The following is a 23,883-nucleotide window of genomic DNA, read 5'->3' as shown; positions in this document are numbered from 1 at the left end:
ATTGATAGGAGTCAGAGAATCACAAATAAGAGAGAAAGGAGAGTTCTCTAAGGACTGAGGATTAGACTGAACCTTGCCAGAGGTTCAGGAAAACCAGGCTTCAGATACTATTCTCTTTGAACTGGGAATAGTTGGTGTCAGAGACCAGATAGTGCGACTTCTCCTTTGGGTCACCAGGGTAGTACAGGAAAGTTCTGTTTGGAAAAGGTAAAAAAAAAAGAATGGAGCTAGAAAGAGAATGAAGATTTCTTTTTTTTCCCCTCTTTAATCTTAGCTTTATTTGTGCAAAAACTCTTACATTTAATATAAGTAGAGTTATTAATTTTATCTTCTATGACTTCTCTAATTTTTAACAGTTCCTATTTTATTTTATTTTATTTTTAAAAATGTATTTTATTTTTAAAAATACTTTTCCATGTTTACATGATTCATTTTGTTTTCCTCCCCTCTTCTCTCCCTCTTCCTGGATCCAATAAGCACTTTCACTGGTTTACACAAATGTTATCACTTATACCTATTTCCATATTATTCATTTTTGCAATAGAGCAATCTTTTAAAACTAAAACCCAGGGGGCAGCTGGGTAGCTCAGTGGATTGAGAGCCAGGCCTAGAGATGGGAGATCCTAGTTTAAAATCTGGTTTCAGACACTTCCCAGCTGTGTGACCCTGGGCAAGTCACTTGACCCCCATTGCCTAGCCCTTACTGCTCTTCTGCCTTGAAACCAATACACAGTATTGATTCCAAGACAGAAGGTAAGGGTTTTAAAAAATAAAAAAATCAATCAATCAAACCAAACCCACCAATCATATACTCTTATTAAAAAATGATAAGTCATTTGTTTTTCTTCATTGTTTCTATTCCCACAGTTTTTTCTCTCGAGGTGGATAGCATTCTTTTTCATAAGTCCCTTGGGATTGTCTTGTCATAGCAAAGTCCATTACATTGGATTGTTTTACATTGTTTCACTTTCTATGTACAATGTTCGCTTGGTTCTGTTCATTTCACTCTGCATCAGTTCTTGGAGGTTCTTCTAGTTCATATAGAAATCCCCCAGTTCATCATTCTTTTAACGCGCAGTAGTATTCCATAACCATCATATGCCACAATTTATTCAGCTTTTCTCCAAACGAGGGACACCCCCCCATTTTTCAATTTTTTTGCTTCCACAAAAAGCACAGCTGTGACTATTTTTGTACAAACATTTTTGATTTTCTCTTTAGGGTACAAACCTAGTAATGGTATTGCTGGATCAAAGGGTATATGAGAATGAAGATTTCAGATAAACTGGGGGAAAGAGAACCTGATGAAATGTTTTGGATTTAGGTATATTCATGCAGGATTAGACCATTGAACAGGACTCTCCTTTGTGAGACAGAATTGGACTCAAGTCTACTTTCCTTGTATATCGTGTTTGTATTCTTATAAATCTTTCAAATTATAATAAAAGTAGTTTTTAGGAACTCTTAGAGAAACTATCCTAAGTATATTATGTCATCAGAAGCAATACTAAGGTTATTTGGTGAGAAGGAATGTCATAGAGGCAATCTGGCTTATGGTTAGGTAGTCCAACCATCCCTGCCTTCCATTATCTTTCAGAGTTTTGACTGTAGCAGCCTAGATTTCAACTATTCAATAAACATTTATTAAGGGCTTACTATGTGCCAGGTGCTGTGCTCAGTGCTGGATGACAGGAAGCTAGTGAAGGAGTGGTGAGGTAGAGAGAGAGAAGAATCATTATAATGACTGACTAGCTTCTGACAGAAGAGGAGATTGAATGATACTTTGGAGGAAGAGAATTGAGAAAGTTGTGTTTGTGACTACCAACACTTTTCTTTGATAGAGGGAGAGAGGAGAGGGCTGGAGCCAACAAATCAAATTTTCATTTCTCTTCTCAGAATGAACTTTTCACATAGATGAAAGATAGATTGAGTGGTTTGGCTTAGCTTCTGATCAAAATGTTTTAAATTAAACACCTGATAACCCCACCAGTTAGAAATGTATTTCTATTAACAAGAAAGCATGGCTTGGATGAACATACTTGCAAGATATCACAATATTACAATGGCAAATACCTTTGAAGAACATACATCTCTCTAATTTTGTGCCTTGCCTATCAGTCATTGGATAGTTATTTCTGCTGTTAAATCTTCTGAGCAATCTTGGATGATCTTAATGTTTGGATGAGAAACATGTTATTGAAATAGAGCTTTTAAGGTTACCTTTTAAAAAAATATTTTCTACTGATGTTTTCTGTGTCATAGTATCCCCAAGTATCCCTCTCCATTCCATTTCCCCAAAACCTTCTCAAATGACAAACTATTTTTGGGGGGAGAGGAAAAAATACTGCAGCTGATTAATAAATTGAGAAAATTCAAAAACATGTAATACCTGTGAACCTCCCAACCTCACAATGGGATAGATTGGGGAGTATCTCATATCTCTTCATTTGAGTCCTTTTGGATCTTTATAATTTTGTTGCATTTACTTTTGATTTTTTTTATTGTGTCATTCTTTTGATTTACATTGTTATAGGTACTATATATATTGTGTTCTTGGCTTTGCTAACTTCACTCTGCACCAGGTCACTTAAAGATCTTAACATGCTTCTCTGTATTCATCATATACATAATTTCTTATAGCACAGAAGGGTTTTCTGTTCTTGAAAATAAATTATGAAGTATAACTGATTCTTTAAATTTTTGATAGGACATGTATCAAGGTGGCTAACAATAGTGAAGTGAAAAATGATAAATGCTAGAGGAGATGTGGGAAAATAGACACACTAACGCACTATTGGTAAAGTTGTGAACTAACCCAACTATTCTAGAGAACAATTTGAAACTATGCCCAAAACCATGTATATCCTTTGACCCAGGGTTACCACTACTATATCTACAGTACAAAAATATTAAAGAAAAAGGACCCATATGTACAAAAATATTTATAATAGCTTTTTTTGTTGTGACGAAGAATTAGAAATTGAGATATCCATCAGTTGGAGAAGGTCTGTAAAAGTTGTGGTATATGATTGTGATGGAATTATGCTTTAAGAAATAATGAAGGGAGAGGGCAGGCAGCTGGTTGCTCAGTGGGTTGAGAGCCAGGCCTAGAGATGGGAGGTCCTAGGTTCAAAACTAGCCTCAGACACTTTCCAGCTGTGTGACCCTGGGCAAGTCACTTGACTCACATTGCCTAGCCCTTACCAGTCTTCTGCCTTGGAACCAATACACAGTATTAATTCTAGGATTAAAGGTAAGGGTTTAAAAAAAAGAAATAATGAAGGGGACAGTGACAGAAAAAACCTGTGAAGACTGGTATGAACTGATGCAAAGTAGAATGAGCAGAAGCAGCAATATTATCATGATAAAGCAACTGTGAAAGATTTAGCTACTCTGATCAGTACAATAATCCATGTCAGTACTAAGGGATTGCTGATGAAAAATGCTATACATAGGGCTGCTAGATGGCTCAGTGGATTGAGAGTCAAGCCTAAGGATAGGAGGTCATGGGATCAAATGTGACATCAGGTACTTCCTATGTGAACCTGGCAACTTTAACTTCTATTGACTAGCACTTTCTGCTCTTCTGCCTTGAAACTAATACCTAGTATTGATTCCAAGAGAAAAGGTAAGGGTTTTTAAAAAAAAGCTGTCTATCTCCAGAGAGAAAAATGGCAAACTCTGAATGCAGATTGAAGAATATTTTTTCCATTTTTTTGCCTTTTTTTTGAGAGGGTAACATGGCTACAATAAAAATATATTTAATATCATTTCACATGTATAATGAGTATCCTATTGCTTGCCTTCTTTGTGGGTAGAGGAGAGGCTGTATGGAGGGCAAGAATTTTGAACTCAAAATTTAAAAATGAGAATCAAAGAAAATGACAGCTTGATAGAATTCTCATATTAGTTGATCAGGTCCAAGGTATTCCTCCTTCCTTCCTGCTCTTTTTGGTAGTTCCTTTATAATTAGATTCGTTTCCTTTTCTGAAATTAGATTACCCAAGATCTCTATTCTTCTGATAGTTTGATTTTTAAATTTTGTATTTTGAAGGTATTTCTGTATTCTGTGTTCTCAAATTTGACTTTTAGTATGAAATTATACTTAACATGCTCTGATTATTCTTTTTTTTCTGGTTTTATAATTTCACCTTGCTCATTTGATGTTTTATCTATTTGATTTTCTGCCTTCTGAATTTTAATCAGATTGGCTAAGGGTTTATTAATTTTATTAGTCTTTTTGAAAAACTAGCTTTTAGTTTCAAATAAAACAAATGATAAATATAATTTTTGGTTTCCAATTTATCTATTTTCCTTCTAATTTGTAATATTACTTCTTTTAGGTTTATTTTTTGATTCTCTAATTTTAAAAAATGTAATTCATTAATCTTCTATTTTATTAATGTGTGATTTATAAAGATGTAATTTTTCCTGTGAAGGCCATTTTAGCTGCATTTCAGAAATGTTGATGTGTTATTCATCAATATCACTTTCTTTTACATAGTTATTATTTCTATGAATTGTTCTTTGGCCCACTCATTATTTAAGTTTGCATTTGGGTCTGTATATTTTCTTTGTGGTCCCTCAACCAATTGCTATTCTTATTATATTATGATCTGTATGGGATGTTTTGAATATTTCTGCCTTCTTACATTTGTTTGCAATATATCTGTGCCCTATTAGAAGGTCAGCTTTTATAAAAGTTCCATGTGGTAACAGAGAAATATATATATATATATATATATATATATAGTTGCCACATTTATTTCTTACAGAGCTCTAATTTGTTTTTCCAATTTTTCCTATACCACTTTTACTTGAATTTCAAAATAAATTTTTGCTCTTTTTAGACAAAGATATCATCTAGAAATTTTTGTTGTGCTTGTGTCCAATCTTTATTTTTCTTTGAGGCTTTGCTTCTAAGGTGTTTTTAAGTCATTCTCTTCTTCTAAGTTTGTGTTTTGAGCTTCCCTCTTATAAACTAATAGGTAGCTACAGAAGCTACTAAGCTTTTTATGATCAGATTCTCTTTTAGTTTTTTTTCATTTTTCCATCCAGCTTCTTGTAAAAGTTGGTCCCTGCTCCCCTCAGCAGGTAGGAATAGTGGTGAGGGAAAGGACTGGCTAACCTGAGATTCTGTGTATTAGGTCTTTCTGTCATATTCATTAGTCAAAGTGGTGGATTATAAATTTTCAGTGTTTCCAAAGTGGTATGATCCAGGAAGAGGTCTGTTTACTGCCCTCTTGGTTTGCATTATTCTCCTTAACATAGATAGGGCTCCTGTTCCTTTCCCACTGAGAGCTCTCCACTCTGCCTTGGAACTATGCTCTGGGACTGAGCAAGTGGCAGTTTCTGGATGCTACCCATTTCTGTTCTCAGGGATTTCTTTCTTCCCACATGTTCAGTTCCCTTAACACTGGGCTATTTTCCACCATAGCCTGTATGTGAAATTAACATAAAAATATAACCCAGTAACAAGCACATGCATATTAAGAAAGAATGCCAAGTCATGTGAGATGGAAGACTACATGGCCATCCTAAGTCCTGACTTCCTGAAGGGGTGGCTGAAACCGCTGACACAATGGAATGATGTGGGTGGTTACATGCCTAAACTTCAGAATACATGACTCAAGATTGCCCAGAGAGTCAAGTAGAATGATGTCAGTGGTGATATAAGAGAAGGGGACCAAGCAGGAGTAGGGATTTTTTTTTAATGCTCCAGTCCCATGCTGTATGAAGTTTTTCCTTGCTCTGCCCAGGAGACTCTTATTTGAGTTTTTCTTGTGCCCTTTGTGGCTGGCTGCTCATTTGTGGTGGGCTGTATTTGCCTTTGCAGCCACTTTTGACCAAGCTGGATGTACAAGATTGGGACTACAAAGGCTGGGAATCCAGGAACTAAAGACTTGCAACATGGGCAGAGACTTTGTGTAGTTAGGACAATCTGGTTTTCTTTCTATCTTTCTTTCTCTTTACTAATAAATAGAAATTTAATATAAAGTTTCCAAGATTAATTTTTAATTATAACACCAGGTGCTACTTATGCTGCATCATGCCCCTTACAAACTTCTCTGCCTATTTTCCTAAGTTGCATTTGGCTAGAAAAATGATGCACTTAACTCTGCCATCTCTACATGTGACTTTCAACTAATTGTGAAATGGGAAAAATATGGTCCATTATTGAATATTGCTTAGTCATCTATGTAATAAAATGGGTAATCTGTGTATAATTATTTCTTGTTGTGATAACTGGATACAAGCCTCTTCCACCTCTAGGCACCATTCTAATAAGTTTAGTCCTCTGGTTTCTTGACCAGTTGACAAGTTGGAAGTAACAAAAATTTTTTTCCAATTACATGCAAAAATAATTTCCAATTTTTTAAAAACCTTGAGTCTTTAATTTTCTCCCTTCCTTCCTTCCCTTCCTCCACAATGTAATATAGATTTTACATGTACAATCATGCTAAAACATTTCCATATTAATCCTTTTGTGGAAAGAAAGTTGAACAAAAAGAAAATTAAGAAAGGAAGTGAAAAAAGCTTGCTTTGGTCCAGATTCACACTCCATCAGTTCTTTCTCTGGAAGTAGATGGCAATTTTTTTACCATATATTTTTTGGGATTATTTTGGATCAGTGTATTGCTGAGAATAGCTAAGTTATTTACAACTGCTAATCATACAAAATTGCTGTTTTTGTATACAGTGTTCTCCTGGTTTTGCTTACTTGACTCTGTATCTTATGTTCATGTATGGCTTTCCAGGTTTTTCTGAGCTCTTACTGCTTGTCATTTCTTACAGCACAATAGTATTGCATTATAATCATATACTATAACTTACTCAGCCATTCCTCAGTTGATGGGTATCTTATCACTTTCCAATTCTTTGCCACCACAAAAAGAATTATTCTAAATATTTTTGTACATATGATTCCTTTTATTTTTTATCTCTTTGGGATACAAACCTAGTAATGGCATTTCTGGGTCAAGGGGTATATACTGTTTTTATAGTTCTTTGGGCATAGATCCAAGTTGCTCTCCAGAATAGTTGAATCAGTTCACAATTCCCCCAACAGTGAATTAGTGTCTCAATTTTTCCCATATCCCCTCTAAGCTTTGCCATGTTGTTTTTCTGTAGAAATAACATATCAAAAAGGAGTAGAGTAAAAAGTATTTAGTTTTGGAAACCATTTATAACATAACAGTGTAAGGGAGAGGCAAAAAACTAAGAAAAATGTTGAATATTTTTAGTGTTTTTATTTATCAGTTCTTTTTCTGGAGGTAGACATTCACAAGCTATTCCTAAAATATTAATTCTGTAGATATATATATATATACATATATATATATATATACGATGTTCTTTTGGTTCTACTTGTTTTACTCTTTATAATTTCATATAGGTATTAACAATTTCTAAAAAAATTAACCTTGCTCATCACTTCTCATGGCACATACTATCCCTTCACAATTATACATCACAACTTGTGTAACTATTCCCCAACTGATGGGCATCCCCTAGAATTCCAGCTCTTTACCACCACAAAGAGAGCTGCTATAAATATTTTGGAGTATATTTTGCTTTTTCTCTGATCTCCTTGGGAAACAGATTTAACAGTATGGCTGGATCTAAAGGTATATTCAGTTTTATAACTGTCTGGGCATAATTCCAAATTGCTCTCTAAAATCATCAGTTCACAGTTCCACCAGCACAAAAAATATTTTAAAAACAGATAATGATACTACAAAAATGTTGCAAACTGGGACTAATATTGAAATATCCCCCTAAGGTATTTATATTTCAGAATATTATATAATAATTGATTCTCTTAATCATGATTTCAAGTTATCATGAAAAAGTTGATTTTATTTTATAATATATTCTGTTTAGGAAGGTGAGGAAGTATAATACATTAAGGAGAGATTATCTTTGAAAATAATTCTGAAGAGTTTTAGCATTTAAAGAAATGTTTCAATATTCCAGAATATTCACCTGGGGGGCAGATATACCTCATTCCCTGATATTACAAGAGAAATTAAATATGCATGACAAATCATTGAAATTGTTTTTCACACCTACTTTATGAATGCAAACTCATTACTTTATAGGCATACCTTATACTTATTTCTATTTACCTTAATTTATAAGTAAATGAGTTAATTAAAACTGCTCTTCATAAATGGTATGTGTGATAAGACATCAAAATTTCAAAATGGATCTGCAAATTAATAGTTTTTTATTAGCAGTAACACAAATAATAAAGTTGGATTGGCAGAATTTGATTTAGAAAGAGCTGGAATCCTGCTAAGCTTCCCCAAATGCCTTCTTCTCCAGTTTCTTCTTTGTTTCTCCTTTTCTTAAACCAATAGAGTATGAGCTTAAAAAAGAAACTTATCTAAATTCCTGCTGTGTCTTGTTCAGACCTTTCCAGAGGTATAAAGGTAATATTTGTTTAATTTTGAAAGTCTTTTCCCTTCTCTTATTGAACTAAAGTAAACAAAAGTCTTGTTAATGTTAAATTGTAGATAAGATACTATGCCTAACATTTGAAAAAAAAGTTGCTTTGGAATAAACTCATATGTGAATGATGAAAAGTTGATGAATTTGTGGTATTTAATTAAATATATAACAGAGTTTATATTCTTGCTTAGAAGAGCCAGGTACTAAATACCAACAATTGCTTCTCAAAAATAGTTAACTTTTTCTTTAGAATATCATAATAATATTTATGAAATTATTTTAATTTATTCTTTAATGGACTTATAATAGACTTATAAGCTCATCACTACAGGAAGTTACTTCAATAGATTTTGTACAATATGAATGCTTCAAGAACAGTTTTTCTATTAGTTGCTTTTGTTCTATCCTTTTCATTCTAAAGATTATTCTTTTTGGCATAGAAAACAGATTTGAGAAGCTGTGTCCTCTGGGACATCACTCTTCATTGATCAGTTTACCCCAAGCAGTGGTCCTAGCGTTTGTACTTTGTTTCAGTACAATTTTAAAATACTCTGAATTTTCCTTAGTTTGCCTTGTTCAACTTCAGCGTTAGTATTCTTGACATTATTTATACAAGACTAATCCATTATTTTGTATTCATTCTGTTTCCTATCCCTTGTTTCCATCTTTTATGCAAAATTTTAAGACCAAAAAAAGGGGATGAACTTTACCTCCACATCTGATAATTCCCCCTTTTCCTCCTTATGAAATTATTTTTCTTTGTGTCTTCAGAGTTACCTTTAGGAGGGCTGATTTCCCTGGCAAAATTTTGTTTTCTAGGAACCTAGCTTATACTTTCTCTGAACCCATTGAATCCTGCTCTCCTAGAATCAATGATACATGTCAAACTAAGCTGGTTATCCTTTCCACTGTCACAAATGTTAAGACAGAATGGTAAGTTTGTTTCAAGGTTTCTGTAATTTCTACTCTAGCAATTTATTGCATATAATCAGATCTGGAATAGAAACAATCAGTAAATCAATAAGCATCTGTTAAGCACTTACTGTGTGCCAGATACTGGCTTGGCACTGGAGGGAGCTACAAAGACAGAAAGGATTCTGACCTTGACATCTAGGGTAATGATATCAAAAGCTAAATAGAAGCTTCTGTATGTAAGTAATTCTTTCTATTGCCTTTGAAAACCACATATTAACATTTGTGTTGTATATTTTTTATTTCTTTTGTTAAATATTTCCCAATTACTTTTCTTTCTTTTTTTATTAGAAGAATTTATTTCAAGGTATCTAAACCTCCTTTCCCTCCCCAGACCATAGAAGGCATCATCTGGCAAACAGATATGTATATATAGATTACATCTTTTGTGTTCCATTTTTTTAGTTCATTCTCTAAAAGTGCACATTCACAAGTTATTCTTCAATATTAAATCTGTAGTTGTATATAATGTTTTCTTGGTTCTATTCATTTTACTCTTCATTATCTCATGTACTTCTTTATAAGTTTTTAAAAATTAATCTGCACAACATTTTTTACAGCACTGTGATATTTCATCACAACTATATACCACAATTTGTTTAGCCATTCCCCAACTGATGGGCATCCCCTTAAATTCCAGTTCTTCGCTACCACAAAGAGAGCCGCTCCAACTATTTTGGAACACATAGATTCTTTTCCTTTTCACCTGATCTCCTTGGGAAATAGATTTAACAGTATTTCTGGGACTAAGCTCTCTGGGTTTAATTCCAAAGTAGTTAGATCAGTTCACAGTTCCACCAAGAATGTTCTGGTGCTCCCACTTTTCCACATCCCCTCCAACATTTGTCAGTTTTCCTTTTTGTCATTTTAGCCAGTCTGATGGGTCTAAGATGATACCCAGAATTGTTTTGGTTTGCACTTCCCTAATCAGTAGTGACTAGAGAATGTTTTTCTTATACTTATATGTGGACTTAAATCCTTCATCCAAAAACTGTGTTTGTATCATTTTCCCATTTATCAATTTATCAACTTATATTTTATATATAAGACCTCTATGTGAGAGACTGAAATTTTCCCCCCAATTTTCTGCTTTTTTTCTAACCTTGGTAACATTTGCTTCATTTGTACAAAACTTTTTTCAATTTACCTTACTCAAAATTATCCATTTTATATCTTATAGTTCTAGCTCCTTTTTACTCATAAATTCCTCTCCTGTCCATAAATCTGATAGGTAATATGTTCTCTGTTCTTCTAACTTGCTTATGATATCTCCTTTTATGTCTGCATCTTATGTCCATTTAATCTTATCTTAGTGAATGATGTAAGATATTGGTCTATACCTAGTTTCTGCCAAACTACTTCCACTCATCCTAGCACTTTTTACCAGTTAGTGATTTCTTATCCCAATGGCATGGATCTATATTTTTATCAAGTACCCAGTTGCTAAAATCTTTTACTACTGTATATCATATGTCTACTCTGTCTCACTGATCCACCTTTCTATTTCTTAGCCAGTACGAGATAGTTTCGATAATTACTGCTTTAATATATAGTTTAAAATCTGGTACTGCTAAAGCTCCTTCCTTTAAATTTTTTGCATTAATCCTTTTATTTATATTGACTATAGGAATAAATGGGTCTTTCCCAAAAATATTTATATTAACCTTTTGTTCTTCCAAATGATATTTGTTATTTTTTAACACAATAAGATAATTTCTTGTTAATTTGATTGGGATAGCATTACCTAGGCAAGATTAGTTTTTTATGAAGGATTGTCATTTTAATTATATTGGCTTTGCCCATCTGTGAACAATTAACATTTCTCCAATTATTTAGATCTGACTTTATTTGTATAAAAAATGTTTTATAATCGCTTGGGTAGTTCCTCAGTTTATTTTGGCAGGTATAGTCCAAGGTATTTTATTCTCTCTGTTTATCTTCTTTCTTTTCTTACAGGACTTTGTACATAATATATTAAAATGCTGATGATTTATATGGGTTTTTCTTATATCCTGCTACTTTTAAAATGATTGATATTTTTGACTAACTTTTCAGTTGAATCTCTAGGATGTCCCACATATACCATCATATCATCTGAAAAAAGAGATGATTTTATTGCCTTTGTCTATTCTGATTCTTTCAATTTCTTTTTCTTCTCTTATTGCTATTGCTAGCATTTCTAATACTATGTTAAATAATATTGTCATAATGGGCATCCTTGTTTCACTCCTGATCTTATTGGGAAGGCTTCTAGTTTATATCATAAGTAATACTTGCTGGGGGCAACTAGTTAGCTCAATGGATTGAGAGCCAGGTTTAGAGAAGAGAAATCCTGGGTTCAAATCTGGCCTCAGATGCTTTGTAGCTGTTTGACTCTGGGCAAGTCATTTAACACCCATTGCCTAGGCCTTACTACTCTTCTTCTTGGAAACAATACATAGTATTCATTCTTAGATGAAAGGTTTAAAAAAAATAATACTGCTGATGGTTTTTGGTGGATGTTTTATATAATATTAGGAAAAATTCAGGGGCAGCTGAGTAGCACAGTGGATTGAAAGCCAGGCCTAGAGACAGGTCCTGGATTCAAATGTGACCTCAGATACTTCCTAGGTGTGTGACCCTGGGCAAGTCACTTAACCCCTATTCCTTAGCCCTTACCACTCTTTTGCCTTGAAACCAACTCATAGTATTGATTCTAAGGCAGTAGATAAGAATTTTTTTAATCCCATTTATACCTATGCTTTTAAATGTTTTTCATTGGAAGGAATATTGTATTTTATCAATTTTATTTTCTGTGTCTATTGACATATTCATATGATTTGTGTTACTTTTGTTATCAATTTAATCAATTCTATTGATAGTTTTCCTCATATTAAACCACTCTTGTATTCCTGGTAAAAATCCTGTTTGGTCACAATGTACAGTTCAGATTTCCAAAAGGCAAAATATGAATACTCTACTCTGTCTCCTAGTCTACTTCAATAAATCTATTTTAATAGAACTGCATTCTATTTAAGGCCCCCACTGTAAGAGTAGACATTTTTAAAGATACAGTTTATTTTACTTATTTTTTGCTCTAGAAAAAAATTTCTATTTACTCTTGTTCCTTAGAAAAATAAAATGAAATGACAATAGATACACTATATTTCCCCAAGATCTAGCCAAGTAAAAGGAGGAAAAGCACCATACTTAAAACCTTTCAGCTAGAAATATTAGTTCCGTAATAGAATACTACATGCTTGTTGGAGTAATACTTCTAAACTAATGCCATGCGGTGGCTTTTATGGTGACTTTTATGGTTGTAATAAAAGATACCGTTGATTCTTTAGCTTCATAGAATGCCAAATGGTGAGTGTTTATCTTCACTTTTTTTTTTAAACAAGTCCTAGCTTAGTTCAGGCCAACTGAGGTTTTAGCCTAAGAGTAAATGCTTTTTTTAGTATTATAAGAACTGGTGAGGTGGGTTCACAGGCACATATAGAAACAGGCAGACAACAAAATGGGTAAGATCTCAAAAAATTTCTGTAACCAAGACTAAAGCTAATTTAATTAAGGCTGCTTTCTTCTGAAAAAAAAAGTTGTTTAAAAAGGATTTCTTTCTCAAAACATATATTTTGCTGACCTTTTAGTTTAGCCACAGAAACTTACTATCAGGCTTTAAATCATTAATAATAATATTATTATTATAATTTTAAAACCATGTAAGACATACATATAAACATACATCTTACCCAGAGAAGATTTGAGTGCCAGGAACAGTAAGGAAGCCCTGCAATGCTTGCAGATTATCTCATCAAAGAACTCACCCCTCTTGGATAAAATCTCCACTTTGTAAATCTTGAAATTTCTCAGACTTGTGAATGTTAAAAATTTCCACATTGAGGAATCCTCCATTGGAACAAATTCCCTACTGGAAACATTCCCCATTTTGATGTGAGAACTCGCCAGGATCAGAAATGGGAGGACCTCTACTCCACCTGCACTTAAGACTGCTTTAGGGGAGAAAACTCCTTGCTAAACAATGAAAATACTTGGACCCATGCTTATGATGAGGCAGGGAGTTCTTTGAGCCATGCCTGTTTTTAGAATTGATACAATGGGATGCTGGGTACCTAAAAGGGTGGGGCAAGTTTTCTCTTGATGGGATTAGTCGACTCAGCAGTGTTTTTTCTGATTCAAACTTACTAAAGGGATTAAGTCGACCCAGCAGTGTTTTTAGAATGGGCTGTCTTTTAGAAAACATCTGGTGATTGGTAGATGGAAGAACTTAGGGGAGATGACATAGGGAAAAACCCCCTATATAAGAAAAGGAATCTCTTGAGCAAGGGATCCTTGGAGATAGATCCTTGGATCCTGGGGTGCTTGGAGTTAGATCCCTTTGGAGGAGGCCCTTTGAAGATCTCTTGAGAAGTCCCTTGGGAGGCTGACTCTGGCTGGAACTCCCTCTGGGGAGACTCTGTTCCCCAGACATCCTTGCTTAAGACAAATCTTGTGGTGAGTGATAAAAGACTGACTGACTGATCTCTCTCTCTTAAGACTCAGGTCTAGGCCATGTTGGCTTAAGGCCCTTCATACTTATTCCTTTCTTACTCTTTCTCTCTTTCTTTGATTACGCATTGTATTATTAATTAAAATCTATATAAAACCCAGTTGACTTGGGTATATTGAATAATTGGGAATATTTCCCTGGCGACCACCTTATATTTGATTTAAAAACCAAGACACTGTCGTGAAACACATTTTCTGTGGTCACAAATTTACTCACCCTCTCTTATATCTATCACAGTTTAGTTCTTCCACTAATTTTAACTATTACAACTTGGACCAAAAGAATTGGGGTAAAGTTTCTTGGTTGTAATTCCCTCTCTGAGTCAATTTCAGTGAGAGTAATATTTAAGCATTGGCCATCACCACCCTCATCCTTCCTTCTATTGTAATAATTTTTTAGTTCTTCAGGTGAGATAATTTATCCTGTTCTACCTCCCCCTACCCTTTTCTCTCCATTCCTTTTTTTTACCCTTTGATTTTTTTTGCATATTATGTCATCCTAATCAGCTTTCTCCTATACCCTCTATGTATACTCCTAATTGCTCTAATACTACTAAAAATTGTAAGAGTTACAAATATCATGATTCTATATAGGAATAAAACAGTGTGACCTTATTGAATCTTTTAAATTCTCTCTCTTTTTTTTTTTTTACCTTTTCATGCTGCTCTTGAGTCTTGCATTTGAACATCACATTTTTTGTTTAGGTCTGGCATTTTTATCAAAGATGCCTGGGAATCTTTTTTATTTAATGACCTTTTTCCCCCTGAAAAAATATACTCAGTTTTTCTGGGTAGGTGATTCTGAATTCTTTTGCCTTGCAGAATATTTTCTTATGTCTGATCTTCACAACTAGACTGGAAACTTCAGAGAAAAGTCCATCTTTGTATCCTTCTGTAGAAGAAGGCTTCATAGCAAGTGTGATAAATATTGTAAATGCTATGTATGTCTCTCCAGAGACAAATTATTATTTTGAGTTCTAAACTCATTATATTTTCCTCTAAGGAGAGGGTACCGATGGTTTCTTCTGTGGTTACATAGAGGTTCCTTATTCACTCTCAACCTGTTGGATGTCTTCTGCAGTATCCTGTAACCTCTCAAATTCAACATGTTCAAAACAGAATTCATTATTTTCATCCTCCAAAAAAACCTTCCATCCTCCCAACTTACTGTTGAGAGCATTGCTATCCTCTCACTCACCCAAGCTTGCAATCTTTGTTGGTATCCTTGACTTTTTTACTCATGCTTACCCTATACATCTAAGTCATTGCCAAATTTTATTTCCATATTCACAGCATCTCTTGTATTCATCTCCTTCTATTTATTCACATACCCACCCCCCTCATATAGCCCTCATCACTTCTCACCTAGACCATGGCAATAGCTTTCTATGTCTTCCCTTGTGTTTCTTCTGTTTTAGATTTACCCTTGACTCACTTTCCTAAGTGATTCTCATAAAGTACAGGTTTGAGCTTGTCACCTCTTCAATAAACTCCACTGACTCTGGTTTGCCTGCCTAACCAAATAGAAAATCTTGTATTTAGAGTTTAAACTTCTTAATAGCTTACCTCTCTAGGTTTCCTACACTGTGTTCCCTTTCATATACTCTATCAGTGACCTACTTGCAATTCCTCACATAAGATACTCCATCTCCTGAATCCACATCTTTTCAAGGACTTTTCCATGTCTGGAAAGCTTTCTCCTCACCTCTGACTCCTAACTCTCTTCACTCCCTTCGACACTTAACTTTAGTGTCACCTTCAGCAGGAGATCTGTTCTGCTTTCCTAGTTCATCCCTTCCCACCACCAAACCACTGCTTTTCCTCAGAAATTAACTTCCAGTTTGGAATGGAAGGCATTAGCAACTGGAGATGTCAGGAAAGGCTTGTAGAAAGTAATGCTTAGTCAGAGTTTTAAAGACAGCAAAATATTCCTAGAGTCTGAGGAAAAGTGTAAATCAGGTCTGAGGGACAGTCAGTGGAATTTCAGAGAGCGGGAATGGGATATCACATGTGAGGAACAGTAAGGAATATTAAGAGAAGACTGTTGAGTATAAGAAAAAGAAAATGCAAAATAAGTTTGGGAAAGTAAGTTCGGGCGGGTTATGAATGAATTTTAATTGTCAAATAAAAAAAAGCTGAAGCATTAGGGAGTTATTGGAGTATACTGAGCTGAGAGAATGATATGGTTAAACTTGCACATTAGGAAAATCACTTTGGCATCTGTGTGGAAGATAAACTGGAGAGAGAGAAGTGGGCAAGGAAAACCACTAGGAGGCGATGAGGGTCTGAATTAGGATAGAGATTACTAGGGAATTAGAAGTGGTAAGACTTGGCAATTGATTCCATATATGCAGTGAGGAAAGAGTCAAGGATAATTTTTTAAAATTTAATTAATTTAGAATGTTTTTCCATGGTTACATGATTCATGTTCTTTTTCTCCCCTCTTCCCTCCTCTCTCCTGTAGCCAAAGAGCAATTCAATGGGGTTTTATATGTATCATTGATCGACCTGTTCCATATTATTAGTATTTGCAGTAGAGTGATTATTTAAGCCTATATTCCCAATCATATCCCCATAAAACCATGATCAAGGTGATCAAGGAAATGTTTTTCTTCTGTGTTTCTACTCCCACAGTTCTTCCTCTAAATGTGGATAGTGTTCTTTCTCATAAATCCCTCAGAATTGTCCTGGATCATTGCATTACTGCTAGTAGAGACATTCACATTACTGCTAGTAGAGACATTCATTACATTCGATTATGCCACAGCGTATCAGTCTCTGTGAACAGTGTTCTCCAGGTCCTGTTCATTTCACTCTGCATCAATTCCTGGAGGTCATTCCAGTTCACATGGAATTCCTCCTCAAGGATAATTATTTGCAAATTTTGGAGCCTGGAGGAATAGTGTTATCCTCAACATAAAAAGTGAATTTCAAAAGAGAAACTAAGTTTTGGGATAAAGATAATAGGTTCTGTTTTGTACATATTGAATTTGAGATGTCTCTGGGACTTCTACTTTGAAATATCCAATAGGTAGAGATTTATTACTTGAGATCAGAAAAGAGACCTGGGATCAATATATAATTTGAGGACTTATATGCAAAGAGATAATAAATAAATCTATATAACTGATGAGGTGAGCAAGAGAGAGGGAATATGCTATGTAGAGAGAAAAGAAAGAACCATAGGATAGAGCTGATCCAGCAAAAGTAAGCAAGAAAGGAAGGGGTCAAACAGGTAGGAGAGAACAAAGACAGAATAGTGTCATGAAAAATACCCTAAAGTTTTCTCTCAATTCACTCAACTGATTAAAATTTTCTCAAAAGATAGAAATTGAACTAAACCTATAACAGAGCAAAAAGGGAACTGAACTAATTCCAGAATCAAGTCACAAAATGGAATCAGTGTGGTTCACTCAATTCCCACTACCACTCAGTGTTCTCCTGCCCACTCACCAACTCCATCACTTATCTATATAAGGTTTTTCATATATTCATAATCAGAATTACATAAGTCAGGTTTATAGATAAGAGTACTTAGAGGGCTCACAGTGGACTAATTTTGAGAAGAGAGACTTACATGTCACCAAATTAATCAATAAATCTTAAATGTATACACCATGAAATAAAAGGTCAAAGCAATACAATAATGATCATCAATATTAACTAACATCGTTTCCTTGTGTGATAGTAACCTATTCCTGCCAGGTAACCCACTTTGGCACATTATGAATCCCAGAGGTCTCATGTAGTCATCTGGTCCCAGATATCTTCTCCTAGACATTCTAGAATAGGCTTCATTCTCAGGGCAGTTCTGAAGGTAGCTCTGCTTCTCTGGTTCTAAATTATTTATAAAAATTCTTAGACAAGTCTGCTAAAATTTTCTAGTAAAAAAATTGAGTAGAATTTAGTACAATCTCTTATTGGTTCTCCAATACTGAAACTTCAGAGAATTCCAATTTTATATACCACTTGCTCTTTTTCCCTAACTTAAACCACTTTCCCTAAACTTAAAAATCTGAAAAAAATTCAGTGTCTAGTTTATAAAATAGACTCATTTTTAAAATGATCAAATGTTTTTAATAATGGGGAAATTTTCTTTTTCTTTATAAATATAAGTTGATATGTAAAATTCTTTATCTTATTTTAGAAACTTGAATTTCCATGCTAAATATGTTTGAAAGCCATTTGCCTACATATGTATATAATTTTTAGAGAAAATAGTATAATTTGACTCCAAATACAGATGAAAATTGTAAGAAAACATACAAAGATAAATTCAATATTACTTACATAGAAATCAAGGAAGAACCAAATAAATGATGTTATCTATAATTCTAAACAAAAGCTGCCCATTTGGAAAGCCATCAGTCTTGTCAACATGAAAAAACAAAGAACTACCAAAGCAGTTAGCAAAGAACAGATCTTTAATCAGGACAGAGAGACAATGATCTTATGACAAGCCAACACATATAGCTAACATATACATAACATAGAGCTACTCAGCTCTGAGACTTTGGAAACATTGACTCCAGGAAAAACACCAAGAATGGGAATTTCTGTCCAACTAAAGAACTTGGGGTCTTATATATACTTTAGGGCAATGATGGTGAACCTTTTAGAGATGGAGTGCCAGGCCCTGCCCCAACCTCCACTGAGTGCCAGGGGAGGGAGAAAGTGCTCTCATTGGGTTTCTGGGCAGAGGGACTGCTGATGTGAAAAATAGTCCTCAGGCATGGTGGAGTGGGGGAAGAGAGCAGCTCCACCCAAGTCCCTCTGCCTTTCTTGTAATAAATGGGGTGGGGGGTAAAGAAGGGGGGAGGATGGCTATATGCTCACAGAGAGTACTCGGCAAGCCATCTTTGGCACCTGTGCCATAGGTTTGCCATTACTGTTACAGGGAGTAAAGGAAAGGCAACTGATTTACAATGGAGGCTTGGGAAAGAAAGGCTAGAATACTTGGGATCTCCTAGATATAATAAGAGGAACTTAAGAAGACAAAAAGAGTACTTGAGATTTGATGATGTCTGGTAATCCTATCTAAGGTGATCAGGGGGGTATCTGAAAGTGTATTGTTCAGTGTAACCTACTAATTCTACCTAGGGTATAGAGGAATGCTTGAAGCTTTCACAAAACAAAACTGTCAGTCTGATTAATAATACTTTGATTTGCCTGTTGATGGACTTGAATTCTGAAGATATTAAGCTCATTTAAAATGAATTATTATTTATTAGATTGAAGAGATTTAAGAAAAAGTCAGCATTAATCAAGACACTAATAGGTGATTTCACAAAATCAAAATCATAAAACTCATATGGAAAAAAGGCAAGAATATCAAGAACAAATATGAAGGGGGCAGCTGGACTAAGAGCCAGGCTAAGAGACAGGAGGTCCTGGGTTCAAATTTAGCTTCAGACACTTCCCACCTGGGTGACTCTGGGCAAGTCACTTAATCCCATTGTCTATCCCTTATGTCTTTTCTGCCTTGGAACCCAATACACAATATTGATTCTAATGTGGAAGGTAAGAGTTTAAAATTTAAAAAAAGAACAAATATGAAAAAGAAAGCAAAGAGGAGTAATAATACCAGATATTAAAATTTTCTTTAGAGAAATGTACTTTGCAGAAACCAGGAAATTATATTTTTACTGGAAAAAGAACAGAGAAATAAGAACCCAGAAATTGAAGCTGATGCATATAATAAAGTTTAGTATTTGATAAACCCATGCTTTAAAAACACTCTAAGGAGAATAGAAAATCAGAAGGAAACAAAAACAGGCAGATAGCTTTGAAAATAACATGTTGAATTTATTTGCTTTTTAAAAAGTAAACTCTAAAGAGATTTGTGTTTCATATCTCTTTGATCTTCTGCTGCTTCAGATTTGGAATTATCCTTTTTTGGAGTGCTTAATAAATTAAAAATAAAATAAAATTTAATTTTTAAAAACATTGTGGAAAGAATCACTTTTAATTAAAAACTGTTAGGAAATCTATGAGGCCAAAAAATGTGCTTTGATCCCTACCATACTTCAAAAACAATCTACATATTAAACATACATTCTAAGAATACTTTATGAAAAAGTAATGACATTTATTCCAACTATAGATAGGAGAGACATTTTAATAAAATGAAGAAAAAATTTCTGGAGTAAAAATTGATGTTTTATTATGTGAAGATGAAAGAATTTTGTCCAACAAAAATCAACATATCTAAAATGGAAAGAAAAGAAACAGATTTGTGGAGGGAGTGGGGAAAGAAACTACTTGTAATAACTATCAGCCAAAGATCTGATATCTGTAATTTCATAATATATGATCCCCAATGTAAACATCCCCAACAGACATGAACAGAAAATTTTTGAAGGAGAAAATACATTAATCACATGAAAAAATGTTTGGATTTTTTAAGAAATCTTTTAAAAAGTCACCTTATTACACTTAGAATGCAAAAATAGTAAGAAATATTGAAATTCAGTATTGAAGTTTGGAAAACCAGGAGTTCTACTATAGTCCTTTTCTATGACTTGATCCTAAAAAAATCATTAAAAGGTAAGAGGGCCTATTTGTACAAAATATTTATAGCTGCTTTAATTGTTATAGCAACACATTGGAAATAACCTATATATCAGAAGGGAAGAGATAGTAATATAAGGGAGTTTTCCAACATCAACCCTCTGTATCACAGAAGCCATGACTTGATTAGCTATAGGACTGGGAAAGAGCCAGAAGATTCTCCCCACTCCCCCAACCCAGTTCTGTGATTTATTCTCCAAACACTAGATAATGAGTTGAAGATTGTAGAGAAATTTAGGTTTGATCTGCACACAAGGTGGACTGAACTCACAATCATAGAACCGGCTCCTGTAGCTTTATCCCACTGCTGCAGGAAATGAAATATCCTTATCTCCCCAAGTGTGCTCCTTTCCTCCTTTTTACAAATCGCCTCTTCCTAGCCCTGAATTTTTTTTCTCTCCATGTCCAGAGCTTCTCTTCTTTCTCATCTCTTTTCCACACAATCAAATCTGTCATTCTTTCAGTGTATTGTCTCTACTAGGAAGTAATCTAGAAAATATATTTGTTTACTCTAGATTTATATGTTATTAGTACTCTTCTCCCTGGTTATAATGTGTTGATACATAGGGAACATAAATTCATTTTTTCCCATATCTATAAAGAAAAAGGAAAATGAAGCCTGATCCATTAAACAGCAATTTGACTAAATGCCCTTATGTAAAAATCTGATACTTGACTTTTTTAAGGGAACTTTTAAAAAGAGTTGGCAAACACAGCTAACAATGTGTCAGGCAATAATATTATATATTAAGTGCCTTTCCAGTGCCACCTTCCTGCCCCCAGAGGCTATAATAATGAAAATCAGTAACAGCACCCCTTTTTTCAACCATTTTTGGGCCTAGGATTGCTCTTTAGAGGATCTTATTTGACATGAACCACTAAACCATTAAAAAACTGTCATCCAAGAAAAACTTCAGTTTGGGTGTAGTGTGAGATGGTCATATAATTTCCTCAATTCCCTGATAATTTCCCCCCAGAAGTCCCCAAGGAAGAGATTCAAAAGCATAATATATAAAGAAATTTTTATTTTACAATGTATTGGTGATATTTGTATGTGAACTAAGATGACAAAAATAGATGTTAAGTACATGTAAACTAACATTTGATAGTAGCAAGTTTGAACACCAATACATATTCGAAGTTTAGTCAGCAGATTAATTCTTAGTGTGATAATATATATGAAGCACTTTATAAAATATATAGCACTATGTAAACATTAGCATTGTTATTATTATTATTTTTCCATCTTGGAAGAGTGGTAAAGGCTAGGCAATTAAGTCACTTGCCCAGGATCACAAAACTGGGAAGTGTCTGAAGTCATATTTGAACCCTTTAGGTTCATCTATAGACCCGACTCTCAATTCACTGAGCCCCCCAACTTCCCCCTAGCATTGTTATTATTAAGAAAAAATATCATTTGAAAATACTGAGTTGTAAGTTCACAGTTTACCTGATTTTATTCGATATTTGTTGAATTAAAAGAAAAAGAACTTCAATGTAATTAGCTTCCTTATTTCTTTTTTATTTTAGGAAATGATTTGCAGCTGAGTGAATCAGGAAGTGACAGCGATGAATGAAGAAATTGTGGGCCTTAACATGAATATTTTTAAAAATTAGAATATCAGAAAATTTGTTTTGCACTAAGATTAAAATTTCTCAAGGCTGGGAAGTGTCTCAACTTTTGATGATAATGGAAATGTAATTTGATTCTGAATTTTCTACTGATGTTATATGGAAACAACACTGCTTTGATCTACTTAGTTTATTTAGTTTCCTGAGTTCAAATCTGGCCTCAGATACTTACTAGTTGTGTGACCCTGGGCAAGTCACTTCCGTTTCCTCATCTATAAAATGAGCTGGAGAAGGAAATGGCAAACCACTCCAGTATCTTTGTCAAGAAAAGCCCAAATAGGGTCATGAAGAGTTGAACAGGACTGAAATGACTGAACAACAAAGAATTTTTGTAATGGACTAGATTGATAGTAAAATACTATGATGATAATTATGGTGATTGTATTTTTATGTTTGCCACCTTCTGTTCTTGACATTTTAGTTGGTAATAGCTAAATAACTATATAAATTTAAGGTGACACAATGTACATGTATCAGAGAAAACAATTTGTTCATCCCTCTTACAGATTCAATGTCAATTGCTTATTTGATTTTTGAAATGAAAAATAAATAGCTAAATGTCAAAAACCTAAATTATGTTTCACTTATGAGTTTCAAAGTTCCAGGTTCCACACCCTCAGGGACAATTGCTCCAGAATCCTCAAGTTTCTGTAGGAATATCCCTAGCCACCACCCATGACTCCAGGGCAAGAAGTCATAGTCCTAATAAAGATCACTGATAGTCAGTTAACATTTATCAAGTGCTGATTGTGTGCCAGGCACTGTGTCAAAAAAAATAAATAAATAAATAAATAAATAAAAACAGGCCTTGTACTCAAGGACCTTATAATAGTTTAATGGAATAAGAAAGTGGAAGGCCTAAAGAGAATTCCAAAGAAGCTCAAAAGTAGTATCTCTGGTGGTAACTGGGGCTCTCCAGTCAAAGGGGCCAGAGGGTACTGATGAGACAGGAGTACTAGGCAGATTCAGTCTTGAAAAATAACGAGAGTTCCCAATGAAAGGAGGATAAATCTGGGAATTTTTGACCACCCTGGGAGATGCCCAGACTCTATCCCAAATTTGCTCTCCTTTTCCCCAGCTATGGCTTCTGCCTTATTAGGAATTGGAATCTCTGGGTCAGAGATCCAGATTTCCTGTCTGGAGTCTCTCACTCTCCATCTTTGTCAGAGAGATCTCTTCACATGCAGAACCTGTTGCCCTGCATTGCATGGTTTCTGAAAAGGGAGAATTCTCTTTCTGATGAATAGCATCATTTCACAACCAGCGGCCCACATCAGGTGTCTCTGAACGTCCTGGACCAGTTTCCAAGCAGTACTGGAGTACAAGCCAACAAGAAAGCTGGCCACAGTTATTTCTTCACCCTTCTGGGCAGTCCCCTCCAGCATCCACCCAACTAATCCCCCTGCCTGTGTGGAGCTTCCTGTGGGTCCCACAGAGAAGGTGCTTCTCCCCAATCGGGAGGGCTCTGGCCACAAGGAATCGGTGGGCATCCCTCCATCAGCTCACACTACCTTCCTCCTGGGATAGCTGTGTACAGTTAAGGCCCCTCAGACTTCATGGATGCCTGGGACTACTCGAGATCCTTCTGGCTTTCATACTTCCAGACAGAAACAAGGAGGGGGACCTCCACTGTATTCTTGTTAGGTAGACCAAAATACATTTCTTCCTTTGTTAAAAGCTCATTGACTTGTGAGTGCCACATTCCAT

At 34.7% G+C, this 23,883-nt stretch overlaps 1 protein-coding gene across 1 annotated transcript in view; it reads left to right on the top strand.

Annotated features, from left to right (window-relative positions):
* The window catches only part of EAF2 (ELL associated factor 2), a 71,673-nt gene extending 48,924 nt beyond the window's left edge, over positions 1-22,749 (top strand). Inside the window, exon 6 of the mRNA XM_001371144.5 lies at positions 22,075-22,749. Within this exon, the coding sequence (XP_001371181.3) occupies positions 22,075-22,121 (47 nt within the window). The 3' untranslated portion in view covers positions 22,122-22,749. The remainder of the gene's footprint in view (positions 1-22,074) is intronic.
* Positions 22,750-23,883: the final 1,134 nt, after the last annotated feature.

The sequence above is a fragment of the Monodelphis domestica genome, chromosome 4 (assembly GCF_027887165.1).
Source record: "Monodelphis domestica isolate mMonDom1 chromosome 4, mMonDom1.pri, whole genome shotgun sequence".
NCBI classification, from domain to species: Eukaryota; Metazoa; Chordata; class Mammalia; order Didelphimorphia; family Didelphidae; genus Monodelphis; species Monodelphis domestica.
The sequence above is the reverse complement of the archived record's forward strand: the minus strand, read 5'-3'. Positions and strand labels throughout refer to the sequence as shown.